Raw genomic sequence first — 13,800 nt, 5'->3', positions numbered from 1 at the left:
CTTTGTTATTAGGACAGGCTGACAGTATTTTTATTTTACCCGGTACACCTCTACAGAAACCCTCAATCATTTATCGCTCCAAAGTGATCAGTCCTCGGGTTCAGTTGTCCATTTATTAGTTAAGCAATATACAGTGTGCAGTACTCTGAATATTCGTTAGTAGGTCATATTTATTCAAGTGGTTTTAATAAAGAAAATTAAAGGTAACTTGTGTAAAATAGGATCCGCTTTTCACAATGATAATATAAAAAAACCATTATAAAAAAACTTGACAGCACCATTAACATTTGAGCTACATCCACACAATCCGACAGAAGCACCATCCCATCCCTCCAGACAGTAAACATCCGTACAGTGTATGGGAGGGGGGTTCATTCACCACACTGAAAACCTGCCCTCCTTTCAAACCTGGAATACTGCGCATTCCTACGCAAATCCCTACTTGCAGAAGCCCCTTTTTTTTTGGTATGGACATTCCTCTGCCGTATCTAGTCAGATCTTCATCTCTCCAGCATACATGTGTGCATTTACAGAAGTAGTAAGTAAATGATAAAAACGTGTGTTTGGGTAAGTAGAGGGACAGCAGGCCTTGCGTCGGACTGAGAGGCAGACTGAGTGTGTGAGCGTGGGCACGTGACGACCAAGAAGCTGTGCGTGAAGAGAGGCAGAGGTCGCTGTCCTCAGCGTGGGGGGCAAGGCTGCCGTTTGTTCCCACCCATGGTCACATGTTCCCGGCTGTTTCACAGCTCGTCATCCTTAGCTGTGGAGGCACACAGGAGTGGGTCAGCGGGCTGCCAGTCATATGGTCAGGCAAACTGATGGATGATTGGCCATCGCTTCTGCGAGCAGCACCCCCTACTGTCTGGCCATGCAAACGTCTGTAAAATTTCTCTAATGTACAGTCATAGGATGATTAAACGGAGCAGCAGACACCCCCAGCCCCTAACATGCTGGAGCCCAACAGTCTTGTGTCAAATACCTTCCTATTTATACTTTATTTTCACCTGGACTATAATATATTGTGGTTTACTGATCAAATAATTGCATATAAATAATTTCAAATTCAAGGAAAACTGTTGGACATCACTCCTCTACAGTGTTGGTTTATCATCATCTAGAGAAGGCATGAATTACAGAGCCGATGCTTATGTTTTCCATTAAGGCTGGGGGGGGGGGTATGCTGTCTTTGAGCAGAGCTCTGCGTACGTCAGCGTGCACAGCAATAAAAACATACTCCATGTCATGACAGCCATCTCCATGACTGATAAGGGTCTGGCTCTCGTCTGGCAGGACTAGGCATAGTGGTGAGAGACAAAGCATGCAGGAGCGGACGTGTTTGGGCCCACGGTTCGCCTGGGGGGAGCGACTGAGTCACGCTCACCTTTCTTGGTGGGGATGTCATCCAACGACTTCACCACGTGGATCCCGCCAGCAGCCGAGGTTTCGCCTTTGGCATTGGCGACATGGCACTCGTACGAGCCGGCATCCGCCGGCGTGAGCGGAGAAACCTGAAAAGGCGCACGCTTACTTGAAGGAACGCGAACAAATGCTGTGCATCTGATCGACGTGCTGTGCCAAAGTCCCAGGCAAACAGCAGCAAGCCGCGGTGCGTCGCTCAGGCTAATACTGCTTGTTTATGGAAGCCTGGTGTTTACATTCCTGCTGAAACATCAGCAAACCCGTACAAGGCCTGCTACGAACATGCAACTAATGTTGGCAAACCCAAGGGCTGGCTTAACAGACACGACACTCACGATTGTCAGCCGAGAGAGTTTACATTAGAACTTCATTTTGTGGTTCCCATTCAGGTCTTCTTTACTTATCCACTCCGCCACCTGTTATTGGTCCTTCCAGGGTGTCAGCTGACCAGTAGCACTTACCAGTACCCATCCGGTGACCTCATGCTTCTCGGGGCCCCCCCTGGTCTGGACAGCCAGGTTCTCCCGGTCACCTGGAAGCATCTCCGTCTTCCCGTTATTGACAGACACCTGGGGGAAAAAAAAGGCAGTTCTTCACCGAACAAAACAGGATGGCGTCTCTGGGGCAGATACTGCTTGAGTCATTCACTGACGACAATCTGTCCTCTTGAGGAACTGATGTTTATCATTCTCTCAAGATCGTATCCTCTTGTTGTACCACACAGGAGCACAGAGAGACGAATGGAGAGCGTGAGTGTGATATGTGGTGGTTTTGCTTCTTTCTAGCTTTTTTTGAGAACCTATAAGTGGTTCACAACAGAGAGAAAGGAGACCCCATTGCCCATGAATGAAAATTCAGAGACTGGCTATTAAACATTAATCAACGGACAATGCTTAGGATTTAACATCAATGGGAATCGTGGGTATTTTTTATACTGAAATGCTTCTGACCATATGCACACAAATGCACACATAATTACTTTGCATTATACTCGTATTTGTCCTCCACTCTGGCTGCTGACATTTACACAATTCCTGAATGTTAAAATGCCCTCTGTACTTCACTGCATATTTAAAAAAATTATTTAGTCTTTGGTGCAGTTATTTACGTTTCTCTTTGTCTGTATGTGCCTTTATTACTGCAAACTGTATAAACTGGATCCACGTCATCTTGTCTCACTGCATACATGTATGTAGCTGAGATGATGATAACATTTACTTTGACATTTTATATTTTTCCCAGTTGTGGTCCCCGTTCGCAGTGCCTGTTGTTTGCTATCCTACACTGGACTGTAAGCAGCGGATGTAGAGTCATCTTTGGCTTTACTAACAAAAGCGGTAAGCCGCTACATTCTAGGCGCAGATGGACAGTTTCCCTAGAGCAGTGCCTAATTAAACACAGCGCAGCTTAAATATGAAATATGTGGGACACAGTGTATCATTTATAGGTTCAGTTAACGTTTGTCACTATTTACTCTTTGCAGAAGAGCAAAGATGCATGAGAAAATGAGGTTTATAAATCTGTCCCGTCTAAGTTCCGTTTTCTATTGTTATGCAGTGGGAAGCCGAGGTTCAGTTTCTCTCAGGACTGACCTTCCACCGTGCCAAGGCGCCGATTGCTCTGATCTCCCCTCCCCTCCCCTTCCCGCTTTTGTCCCCTGAAGGAGCTGTAGGAACACGATGCTCCTAAACCCCCTTTTGTTATGAGGGAGTGGAGAACGCGAGCACTGATCTGAGATCATACTGACCCATGTGGGCCATAGGACACCACAGTGCCTGCTGGAAGTTCTTGAAGTTGGTTCTGGGGTTTGTGGAGCAGTTACCTGCAGTTTTCTCTCTTAAGTCTCTCTCATCTATCAGGTCTGGGAAAAGGTGAGGCTGGCATCTAATACTCTAGTTAAATTGACCTCACTCTTACATAGGCTGGTCTTTGGGCTCCTGTCCTAGAAGACATCGCATTATTATAGTATATTTGGACCCCATTCCGTTTCCTGTCACTTGCTCTTAATGTCATTCCATAATTCCATTCCATTAATACTCCCAGATTCATTCTGACCACACTGCCATTTCCCTTGTAGGCTGTCAGGGGACCTTCTTGCAGTTTTCTGTCTCTGAAAATATGAGAACGTTTGACCCCAAGGGTATGCATCGCTTGCCTTGTTTCCCAAGCACTATTTTCCGAAAAGTGTCAGTGTTTCCTGCATGTTCTCCTCCTCTTCCTCTGAATTTTAAACGCTGTACTGTTTAAAATCACTGAGATTTTGTTGCATAACAGAGGCCAGACTACAGTCATGTATATATGCTGCTGCCTACAGCACGTTCCTTGTCATGTCACAATCAGATCTTTTATATCATTGTTTAAACAATTTGAACTATTATCTTATTTACACGAATACACTAAAAGCACATTTCAAGCTGTTAACTGATAATAGCCGCAATAGTTTTTGAACACTGACAAGTAAACCTTTGATATAAATATTTATAATTACTTTTCTATTTAGTCTAATGTCTATTTCTAATAAAATGCATTTTAAGAATCAATCAACAAGTGAACAAGATCCATATAGCTGTCCATCAACATTGCCCGCCTACTCTGCCAGCTTCCTTCTTCTCCATTGGATACATACCTTTCTCCAAGTAAGGACAGGAGTTGGGACACCAATGGCTTCGCAGCTCAGGTACACCTGTGAGCCAGTAACATTCCAGATCTCACCCGGAGCTGTCACAATGATAGGGGCTGCAACAAATGAAATGGAATTCTGTAAGCTTAATCTGTGAATCCTCAGCCTTATAGGTTATCTTCTGTTCAGAGAAGGTTCAAGAGAAATTTACCTTCTCAGTCTTGGCAGTAAGAAATGTCAGTAGGTATTTTCGTGGAATGCGCCTCTGCTAAGATTTTTTTTAATTCACAGAGCCTATTCACTGGTTAATCTCGTGCTGTGTATGGGGCTATGATGAATCATGTGTTTGTTGGCTGAGCTAAAGACTACGGGATTTACTCTACACCAACAGTCCATGCTGTGTCTACACGCAATATGCTGCTGTTTTGTCAGCAATCAAATCCTTTTCAGGTCTCTAATCCCTCCAGGCAGGAATTTCAGAGAGCATGTCTGTCCAGGTCTGAGGAAGGACCACAAGAGATACCCAGTGCATTCTCGTTTGAGCTTATCCCGCGTCAATAAGCCCCATCTAGCACCATGTACATTCATGTTACATTTACTGTATAACACTATCCAACTAGAAATAGCACAGAACTAGAGGGACATAGGCAGCCAGCTCAATCAGAATAAAAGAAGAAGGGTGTTCACCAAACTCTAAAAACAAGCTATCTGCATCTGGTGGAATGGAATGCGTCACATTCACACCTGGTGGAAAAATAAAACATAATGCACAAAGCCAGACGTACAGGACTTCCTCGGGAAGTAGGTTAATTAGTCTATAGAAATCAAGTACTGGGTCTGGCTGGCCAATGCGCAGCAAATTCCAAACTGCCTACTACTTAGACTTTTAAAAACTCATGATAACTATGTCTCTAATTATAATTACTAACAGCAGTTTTCTCAGGTTATTAATATTTTAATGCGAGTTGGAACCCAGAGAGTAGTTGGAGAACAGAGACGGGAGACGGAGCTACTGTGATGTCATACACTGTTCCCTCCCTGCACAGAACAGAAAAATGTTATTGATCTACAGAACTCTCTGTCTATATCAAACTAAAGAGTCTTGTTTCCTCTCCCCCGCTGTCTTGTATTTGATTCACTATTCATTTACACTATTGTCACCCCAAACTGCAAGTCTGACTGCTTTCCTACTCTTTGTTAAGCACTTTTTGACAACCATGCAGGGAACACAATATAAAAATAAATCAAAGTGAATAACTCCAAACCGTTGTAGTTTTCATCAGTATTTTGCTAATCGGTGGACTGACACGCTAATTTTGTTGTCCTTCGCTAAAGTACGATGGTCTGTTATGCTTTACAGTGCAGGGTCATTTGTAACGTAATATATTACAAAGGTTTACGTGCTTTTTTATATACTTCATATACATTGAAAAAGGCTGCGGCATTTGCCATATACTTGCTTTGAAAACGGTAGTATTTCCACGATTAAAATATCCATATGAAAATTGTAATCGACCTAATAACTTTCATTTTCAGCGTCCAGGAAAATTCACGGCCACACGGGACTGTCACCCAGTCCAAGCGCCACCTTTTATTAGATACCCTAGATACCACTCCACTTACACGTCATTTTCACTGGGATTTGCCACTTTTTTCCATGTACGAGGCAGCACGCTAGCAGATGGCATGTTTTACAGTAACATAACTAATGACTGGTGATTTACATTAAAAAGTGAAAGATTAATTAGATAATTCATAATATTAGGCGTGATATAATCTATCAATGGCAACATGCATTTAAAAGATTTTAATTGATGCCACAGAATATAAACACTATGAAATAAATATATTAGGTAACATACAAGATCTTACCTTGGTAACATTTCCCTTTATGTTGCACCTTGATCTCGGGCAGCTTGTCACTCTGAGCTTTCAGACTGGCAGCTTTTAAATCGCAGCCAGTGCTGTAAGTGGCCCCGTCCGAGCCGCACACCTCGTAGTTGCTCTTGCAGACACACACCCCCAGCTTGCTCCTTTTACCCTTATCGCTCTTCTTACACTCGAGCCCCGGCGCGCACCGCGGGTACGCGGAGCCGCGTCCCGCGCAGTTTTCCCCCTCCCCGGCCGCGCAGGCAGAGCAGCACCCGCAGGAGTCCGACACGATCCCAAACTTGCATCCTCCGGCTGGAAGGGGTTTGCACAGGCTTGGCTCGCAAGGTTCACAGCTACGCTGAACCTCGGCCGATGCCGCTGCCACGTAAGTAAGCGAAGCCGCTAACGCGAAAAGACCCAGCATGTCGTTGGCGCTTATGTTACCCGGTGCGAGCGGACCGCATCTGCTGAAGGGTCCCGTCTAGCTGTGCCTCTCTAATGAACTCAACCCCGCCCAGAAAACTCATCTTCTTCCCACAGACTTTCGCCATTTCGTTACATCATCAGAAATAACCCATTGATATTTAAACTGCAGCAGTATAAGTAATACGTTTCAGCAACATATGACATGCAAAAATGCAACACTTCTTTGCATATGAAAAATACTTTTATATTTCAATTAATGAACACAAAAAACGATCTCATACTTGAGTACTTCTTGGTTGTGTAAAATAAGGGAACAATCAATCCACATGGAAAAAGCAATTTATTACACACTTTCAAAAATCATACTAAATTCAACCAAAGTACCAGAGTGAACACTTACTAATTATGTTCCTCCAAGATATTTAAATTATTTTTGAAATTCCACTGCCTAACATTTAGGTGATAGGTCCTATTACTGCGCACAAACAGGTATGATAATGACAACCGCAAGTGGTCAACAGGCTGGATTAACCAGCTTTAAAGTGAAATTAGCCATTAACATGTGGGTGGAGATCAACCACTGATTTATCCTGACTGGCCATGTTACCAAACCCAGGTCAGAATCAATTTCAGAGCACCTTAGTTATAAAGAACCCAACTAACTAAGTTAAAACATTTAAACTAAGAGGCGCGCCTCATATGAAGGTCCGTTCTGCAGGGCATCCCCTGAGTTCTAGGTCTGGTCGTCACTGCCCCCTGCTGGTGGGAGGCTGCATTACTTGAGGTATTTGGTAACAAAGGCGGCAGCCATGTCCCTGTATGGTGTGTCTGAATCTGAGCGAGTGGCCGGGATCCGACAGAGCCGGCGGAACCGCGGGGAGCGCAGTACCAGGTTGTGGACCAGTCCCACGCAGCTGGAGCTTAGCCAGTACAGGGTCATGGACTGTGGGGTCAGAGGAGAGTACAGAAATGAGGAGATATGTACGAGACAGTCTGCTACAGGTAAGACCAACATAACAAATGACAATTAACAGTAAATCAACTCTGTGCTAATTATAGATTTATACAATTTAATGTCCTATATAAAGAGTGGTAGACAGTAGTGATGGACCAAATACAGCTTTGTGAAATATTTTTTAACCACTAGATGGTGCACTCGGTTAGCTTTGGGGCACGCTTTTTTGGACAGAGAGCACCATCTAGTGGGGTCAAAAAGTACAGCAAATGGTTCAAGAAGCATCATTTTGTCTACTACTAGACAGGTGGTAGATAGTTTAAATTATTTAGTTGTTGGTGGCATTACTTGGGAAGCGCTCACTGAAAACAGTGACATGTTGCAGTTGGGGTTATGATCATTCATGGAAACAAAAAATATCATAAAACATTCATAAACTGAAAAGAAAAGTCATACTAAACAAAAACTATATAATAAATAAATATTGCATCCAAAACTAACTGAAATTGTTATTGTTTTTATTTCATGTTTTATTTTATTTTTTTATGTTACGGTTTTTAATGCCATTTTGCTTAAGTAATGATTTGTTTATCTTTAGTTACCATTAATCATACGTGGAACTTTTGCCCATTTTGAGGACGTTAGTACATAATGTACGAAAGTTGGCTCTGCAACTTTCAGTCTATCCCTAAAAATAAAACTACTAAACAAAAATAACTAAATATAATATTTAAAATAAAAAAACCAATAAAATCTAAAAAAAAAAAAAAAAAAACACATTAATAAATCAAAAGTATAATAATGGGTCCGGGCTGGAAACCCTAACTGCTCGGCTGACTTGATTTTTTTCCACCTGACTTTAGTAAGAACATGAGAGCGGCTGGCGCAGTAGTTGTGATGGTCTAATTCAAATGAAAGGAGTATCGAGCCACACAGGCAAAGTCTGAGAACCAATAAAAGCTCTATAGTGCTGTAAGTCCTTCCATGCCGCCTCAGAAACCGAGCGCTGCCACTCCAGGGCCTTTTTAGTAGATATAGATGAGCAGCTCTGTGTGCTGATGTGTGTCCGACGGGACTGAGGGGCCTACCGAGGGCACGGTGGCAGCGATGGGAATCATCGCCACGGAGACCCCCCGGATTAAGTTTGTCACAAACTTCTGGAACTTAGAAACTTCCAATCTCCTGAGAGCAAACATCTGATGGTGGGTGGAGAAAAAAAAAGTATTATCGCAAAAGATCACGCAAATACAAAACCAAATGTACACAAGGTGAGCTTAAAATTACAAAAAAAACGAGTTAGATTAACTGAGCAGTTTTAATTAAAAATGGCACTTGTTATATTGACACGACGTCATGCCAGCAGATTGGGCTATATTCAGTATCAGACAGATTAAAGATTAAATAACTATAATACATTATAAATAGTTAAAGCCATCTAAGATGCTTCAGATTAGATTCCAATAAAAAAATAATCTTAAAAAGCTTCTGACTTGACTAAAAACCTCTTTTAGACTGGCAGTAAAATGGTGTGACACTTCTGTCAGCTGGTCATGCTTAACATATGCACTCATATTAGAAAAACCGCAAACAGCCTATCGAACAGAACAAGAAGAGTACTGGCCAATCAGGGGCCTCACCTCTACAATGAGGAGGTTGATGAGCCCCAGGGACACAGGCATCACCCAGGTAGAGTCAGGAAGGGTGAGATCTGGAAACCAAAGAGCGCCCCCTGCTGCCAGCTCCTCCTGGATGGCTGAGAGAGCATTTTCCTTATCAGTTACACAGATTGCTGTATCCAAGTAAGTAGGGAAGAGAGGCTTTTTTGTTTCATCAGTATTGGCACCAACAACTGGCTTGTCTCCTGTCCAATTCATTGAAATGTCCAACTATGTTCCAATTACTATATTTACCCAGAGGGCAGATGATGTGACATGTGTGTATGACAGTATCATACAAGTCCAACAAGATGATCTTTGTTATTTCAAAGATCTAAGACTTATCCTACTGAGTATGCAAGGAGGTTCCCGTGCCCTGCCGGTGACACCTGGAAGCTGTAGGGAGGAGGCTCACCTGAAGGAGGGTCTGCCCGGCCCGTGGTGAGGTTTCTCAGGGCCAGGGACAGGCACACCCACATGGGCAGCTGCACCCACACCAGCAGGCTGGCCTTGAACGGGTGGCAATTGTCCCGCACATACAGCTCAGACACAATCCGCCGCAGGTTCTTCTTGAAGTGGTACCTGGTGGTTCAGGGGGTAGAAAAGCCTGAGATAGAAGGATGGACAGCCATGGTACTGGGCTGGTTCTGGGTGAGATACCGTGCCGTTCCAATCCAGGAAGTATCACGATTAGGTCAGCTAGGGGACTTGGGTCATAATTTGAGTAGAACGGGGATACTTGGACAAAGGCTTCTATCCATCTATCTAAAGATGACTGAAGCCCTCTGAAGGCTACTGCAAGCCAGCCAGCCTCAGCTCCTTCTGAAGCAGCAGTCAGCCCTTACCGACACGTCTTCTCCGACCAGCCCTGCTGCTTTGCCCGGACGGACACCTCATAGCTCAGGCGTTTGGCCAGTTCTGCAATCTCCGCTTGCAGAGCCTCAACCTAGCTGAAGGCAACAGTGAAAGAGGTTATTTAGTCTGGCAGAACACCAAAGCTGTTTGCCAAACATCACACCGAATTAATTTCTTTTTCATGACTAATTCAACCTGTAGTGTTGCTATGGGAGTTCCAGCTGTCTAAAGAATTTTTTTTTTTTTTTTGTGATTTCACCCTGCACCCAGTGGGCGGTAAAACAAAAGCATTTTAAGTAGGGTCATGGTTCTACATTTCAACAAAACTGACAGTGCAATATAGCATTTACAGTTCTGCAATATCCCAATACACTCCAACACCTCACTGGATAATACAGCCAAGATTACAAACAATGGTGTGAGACTTAGGTTTTAGTCTGCCCTTAAGAAAATGATGTGAACGTCCTTAGACGTTACCAAAATGTTCAGCCAGAAATTTGCAAAACAATTCTAAACCAGCAGCCTTGAGGGAGATACAGTTATCAAAGTTTTGAATCTCTCAGTCAGGAGGACTCTTGCAGAATGCTATACAGAGAACAGAGTCAGGGGGGATTCTCCCACAGATTCTCCCACGGAAGGACAGCATGTACGGGGGTCAGGAACATCCCCTCCCACAGCTGAAGGCCTTGAGCAAGCGGGGCTGGGGGGGGGGGTCAGTGTTTACACAGACCAAGTCTGTTTCCCTCCTGCAGATGCCTCTCATACTTCTACACAGCCGATAAGTAAACAAGGAGCCAAAGGGGATGCTGCATGGACAGGCATCAATTAAAGTTGAGTTCTTTCCAAAGAGACTTGGCTGAACCCTCTTATTGGTGAACCGGTAGTAGCTTTCTCAAAGCATTGCTAGAGCAAGCAGCGGAAGAAGAAAACAAGTCAAATAAAAGATTAATGATAAACAACAGGCAGGCAACCACACACAAACTGTACACCTATGAATCAAAATTGTATTCTCTTATAAAGACTATGGCTACGATAACCTACTTGGCCTAAATTGTGGCCCCTGTATATACACTATATGGACAAAGGTATTGGGATACACCTCTTCATCATTCAATCCAGGTGTGTCATTCAGAACTATAGACACGGGTGAATAGAATGAAGCACCTTGCCTTGTGAGGTTGTAAGGTTTACAAACAAGTGAAAGGATGGGTCATTCTGAAGAGCTCAGTGAATTCAAGCATTGTACTGTCATGGGATGCCAGCTTTGCAAAAAGTCAGTTTGTGAAATTTCTTCCCTGCTAGATATTATGTCGTCAACTGTAAGTGATATTATTGCAAAGTGGAAGAGCAACTCAGCCACAAAGTGGCAGGCCATGTAAAGCAGGGCTGCCCAGCCCTGTTCCTGGAGATTTCCCACCCTGCAGAGTTTAGGTGCAGCACTAATTTATCACAGCTGATACAGATAATCAGGCAGGCAAGTAGCATTTCAGTATTAGAGCCAACTTAGCTTCAACATAGCTGACTAATACCGAGATGCTACTGAAGTGCCTGATTACCTGTATCAGGTGTGTTAAATTAGTGCCGTACCTAACTAAGCTCTGCAGCTATCCCTGCCCTACACACTGCTGATTACCTGGATCAGGTGTGTTCAGTCAATCAGAAGCTGAAAGACAGCTGGGACAGGGATAGCAGGAAAACAAGAAGGACAGTGGGGCCTGAGGCCCGGCTTTGAGAACCACTGGGCTTCGGAGCAGTGGAAACGTGTTTTGTGGAGTGATGAATCACACTTATCTGTCTGGCAGTTTGATGGATGAGTCTAGGTTTGGTGGATGCCAAGAGAACGTCACCTGCCTGACTGCTTTGAGCCAACTGTAAAGCTGGGGGGGGGGATTATGGTATGGGGTTGTTTTTCAGGGGTTTGGCTTGGCCCCTTAGTTCCAGGGAAGGGAACTCTTAATGCTTCAGCATCCCAAAACATTTCAGATAATTCTATGCTTCCAACTTTGTGGGAACAGTTTGGGGAAGGCTCCTTTCTGTTCCAGCATGACTGTGCCCCAGGGCACAAAGCAAGGTCCATAAAGGCATGGTTGGGTGAGTTAGTGTGGAAGAACTTGGACAAATGAGCAAGAATTCCCACAGACACACTCCAAAATCTTGCGGAGAGCCTTCCTAGAAGAGCAGCAGCTGTTACAGTTGCATGGGGGGGACCACCTCCATACTGATGCCTATAGATGTAGAATGGGATGTCATAATAAAAGTGCCAGGTGTAAAAAGGCATAATAATGGTCAGGTGTCCCAATTTTGTCCATACTATGCATATAAAGCATTCAGTCACTGGCTCCCACAGACATTAAAATGACATGGGTAATAAAAATTTAACACAGAATTAAGAACAATAAAAAAGGACCAGGATAAGAAACGAGGAAAAAATACAATGTGCATAGAATCTCACACTTCATCCATAGTGAAAAAGAAAACTGACTGAACATTACATGGTGTGAAAATACCCCACCACCGGAACTGTATTTGGATACCCAACACAAAATGGCCAGAAACATACTGCACACTCCTCTAAGTCCTGTCCAGCTCTCACATGCAGCACAGACCTTGGCGATGATGAGCATTTGGTAGACTCCCAGAGGGAGGGTGACGGTTGTCCTCAAAGCTGCAGTGGTGCAGATGATGCTGGCCCACCAGGGCAGACCAGTGGCCTGCTGCACTGTCACCAGTAGTTGCTCGGTCAGGTGGATTGGCTGGGAGTCGGCTATGCTCTCGTACCAGCCTGGCTGGCCTGCGGTCAGGCTTCGGCTCGGAAGATGCAGCACATCTGTGGTGCGGCGATAGCAGACATGCTCTTCGCTGCCCCGCTCGCCCAACGCACTGTGTCGGCTGGTCAGCGATGCGTATGTGGAGCTTGTGACCAGGGGCTTTATCTTCAGCCATCGTCCATGGCAGGTCCTTGGGCATGCAGCTAACATGAATCTGGTTGTGCTATGACACAGAACTGCATACAAAGGTGCTGGAGTCCTGAAATGTGACAGAACCATTTACTGTGCTAAAAGTATTGTGAGATTATTGAACTACAGGATATTATGTCAACAAAACAAGTTTTGCAAAATCAAATAATAGTATTTTTAAATGTCGTAATACGTAACAAACCAATTAAAATTATTACAATTTGCCGCGTTAACATTTTTTCCTTTTACGCACAGAAACGTTAAGCTTTTACAGATAAAGTGGCAGCAAAATATATGCAAGTTATTATACAGTCACACTTCAACAAAAACCAACTTCGAAAAGACATGCGGACGTTTACGGTCACGTTAAGCTTTAAGGTATAATTGAAAGCATAGCACACATATGTAATAAAAGGAGGACGCAGAAAAATAGAGGTCAAAATAAAACGCATGTTAAATCAGACATGTTGATCTTTAATTTCCAGAGAGGTTAACTAGCAAGATTAATTTTACTCAATGGAACATGACAGTAATAAAATCGTGCAATACAATAAAATTTTAAGCAACGTGGAAAAGGAAAAGAAAGATCGAACTAAATATCTAAAACATCAGAATACTCACATTTTAGTTTTGCTTTATAACCTCAGACGTTCACTAATTAATTGAATCGAACATTTAATTCGTTAAAATCCGAACTATTGACTAAACACCAGCTATGAACTGTCAAGAAACACATTTGCAATCCACCTTCAGCTAAAGGCGCATAAAGATGACGTAGATCATGCGCCTTGTGCTTGACGGACCGTTCAACTCCATGCCTCTGTTAACATTGACTTCAGAAGCATGTGCATTGTTCCGTTTTTGTTAGGTACCGTTTTTGTTAGGGAAAAGTTTGTAAAAAAGAATATTGAACTGTTTAAGATTGAACTGACGATGTTGTAAAGTAATTCCTATTTGTAATTTTCTGTTCACTCTCGTGGTCACTAGGCGACGCTGTGAATCTGTCTGTCAGAACGCAGTAAACCCGACTAAAGAACAGTA

General features: G+C 43.6%; 2 protein-coding genes across 2 annotated transcripts; both read right to left on the bottom strand.

Moving 5' to 3' along the window:
• Positions 1–99: 99 nt before the first annotated feature.
• Positions 100–6,417, bottom strand: igfbp7 (insulin-like growth factor binding protein 7). Its single transcript, XM_048970506.1, has 5 exons — positions 5,912–6,417; positions 4,046–4,155; positions 1,881–1,988; positions 1,382–1,508; positions 100–760 (listed from the first exon to the last, which is right to left on the bottom strand). The coding sequence occupies exons 1-5, from the start codon at positions 6,333–6,335 to the stop codon at positions 741–743; spliced, it is 789 nt and encodes a 262-aa protein (XP_048826463.1). The 5' UTR covers positions 6,336–6,417; the 3' UTR covers positions 100–740.
• A 243-nt stretch (positions 6,418–6,660) lies between these two features.
• On the bottom strand, positions 6,661–13,520 carry LOC125705167 (cytochrome c oxidase assembly protein COX18, mitochondrial). Its single transcript, XM_048971589.1, has 7 exons — positions 13,381–13,520; positions 12,409–12,829; positions 9,793–9,893; positions 9,363–9,529; positions 8,930–9,045; positions 8,381–8,488; positions 6,661–7,280 (listed from the first exon to the last, which is right to left on the bottom strand). Coding segments are annotated over exons 1-7 (1,083 nt in total). The 5' UTR covers positions 13,383–13,520; the 3' UTR covers positions 6,661–7,112.
• Positions 13,521–13,800: the final 280 nt, after the last annotated feature.

Source organism: Brienomyrus brachyistius, chromosome 12 (assembly GCF_023856365.1).
Source record: "Brienomyrus brachyistius isolate T26 chromosome 12, BBRACH_0.4, whole genome shotgun sequence".
Taxonomy (NCBI): Eukaryota; Metazoa; Chordata; class Actinopteri; order Osteoglossiformes; family Mormyridae; genus Brienomyrus; species Brienomyrus brachyistius.
The sequence above is the reverse complement of the archived record's forward strand: the minus strand, read 5'-3'. Positions and strand labels throughout refer to the sequence as shown.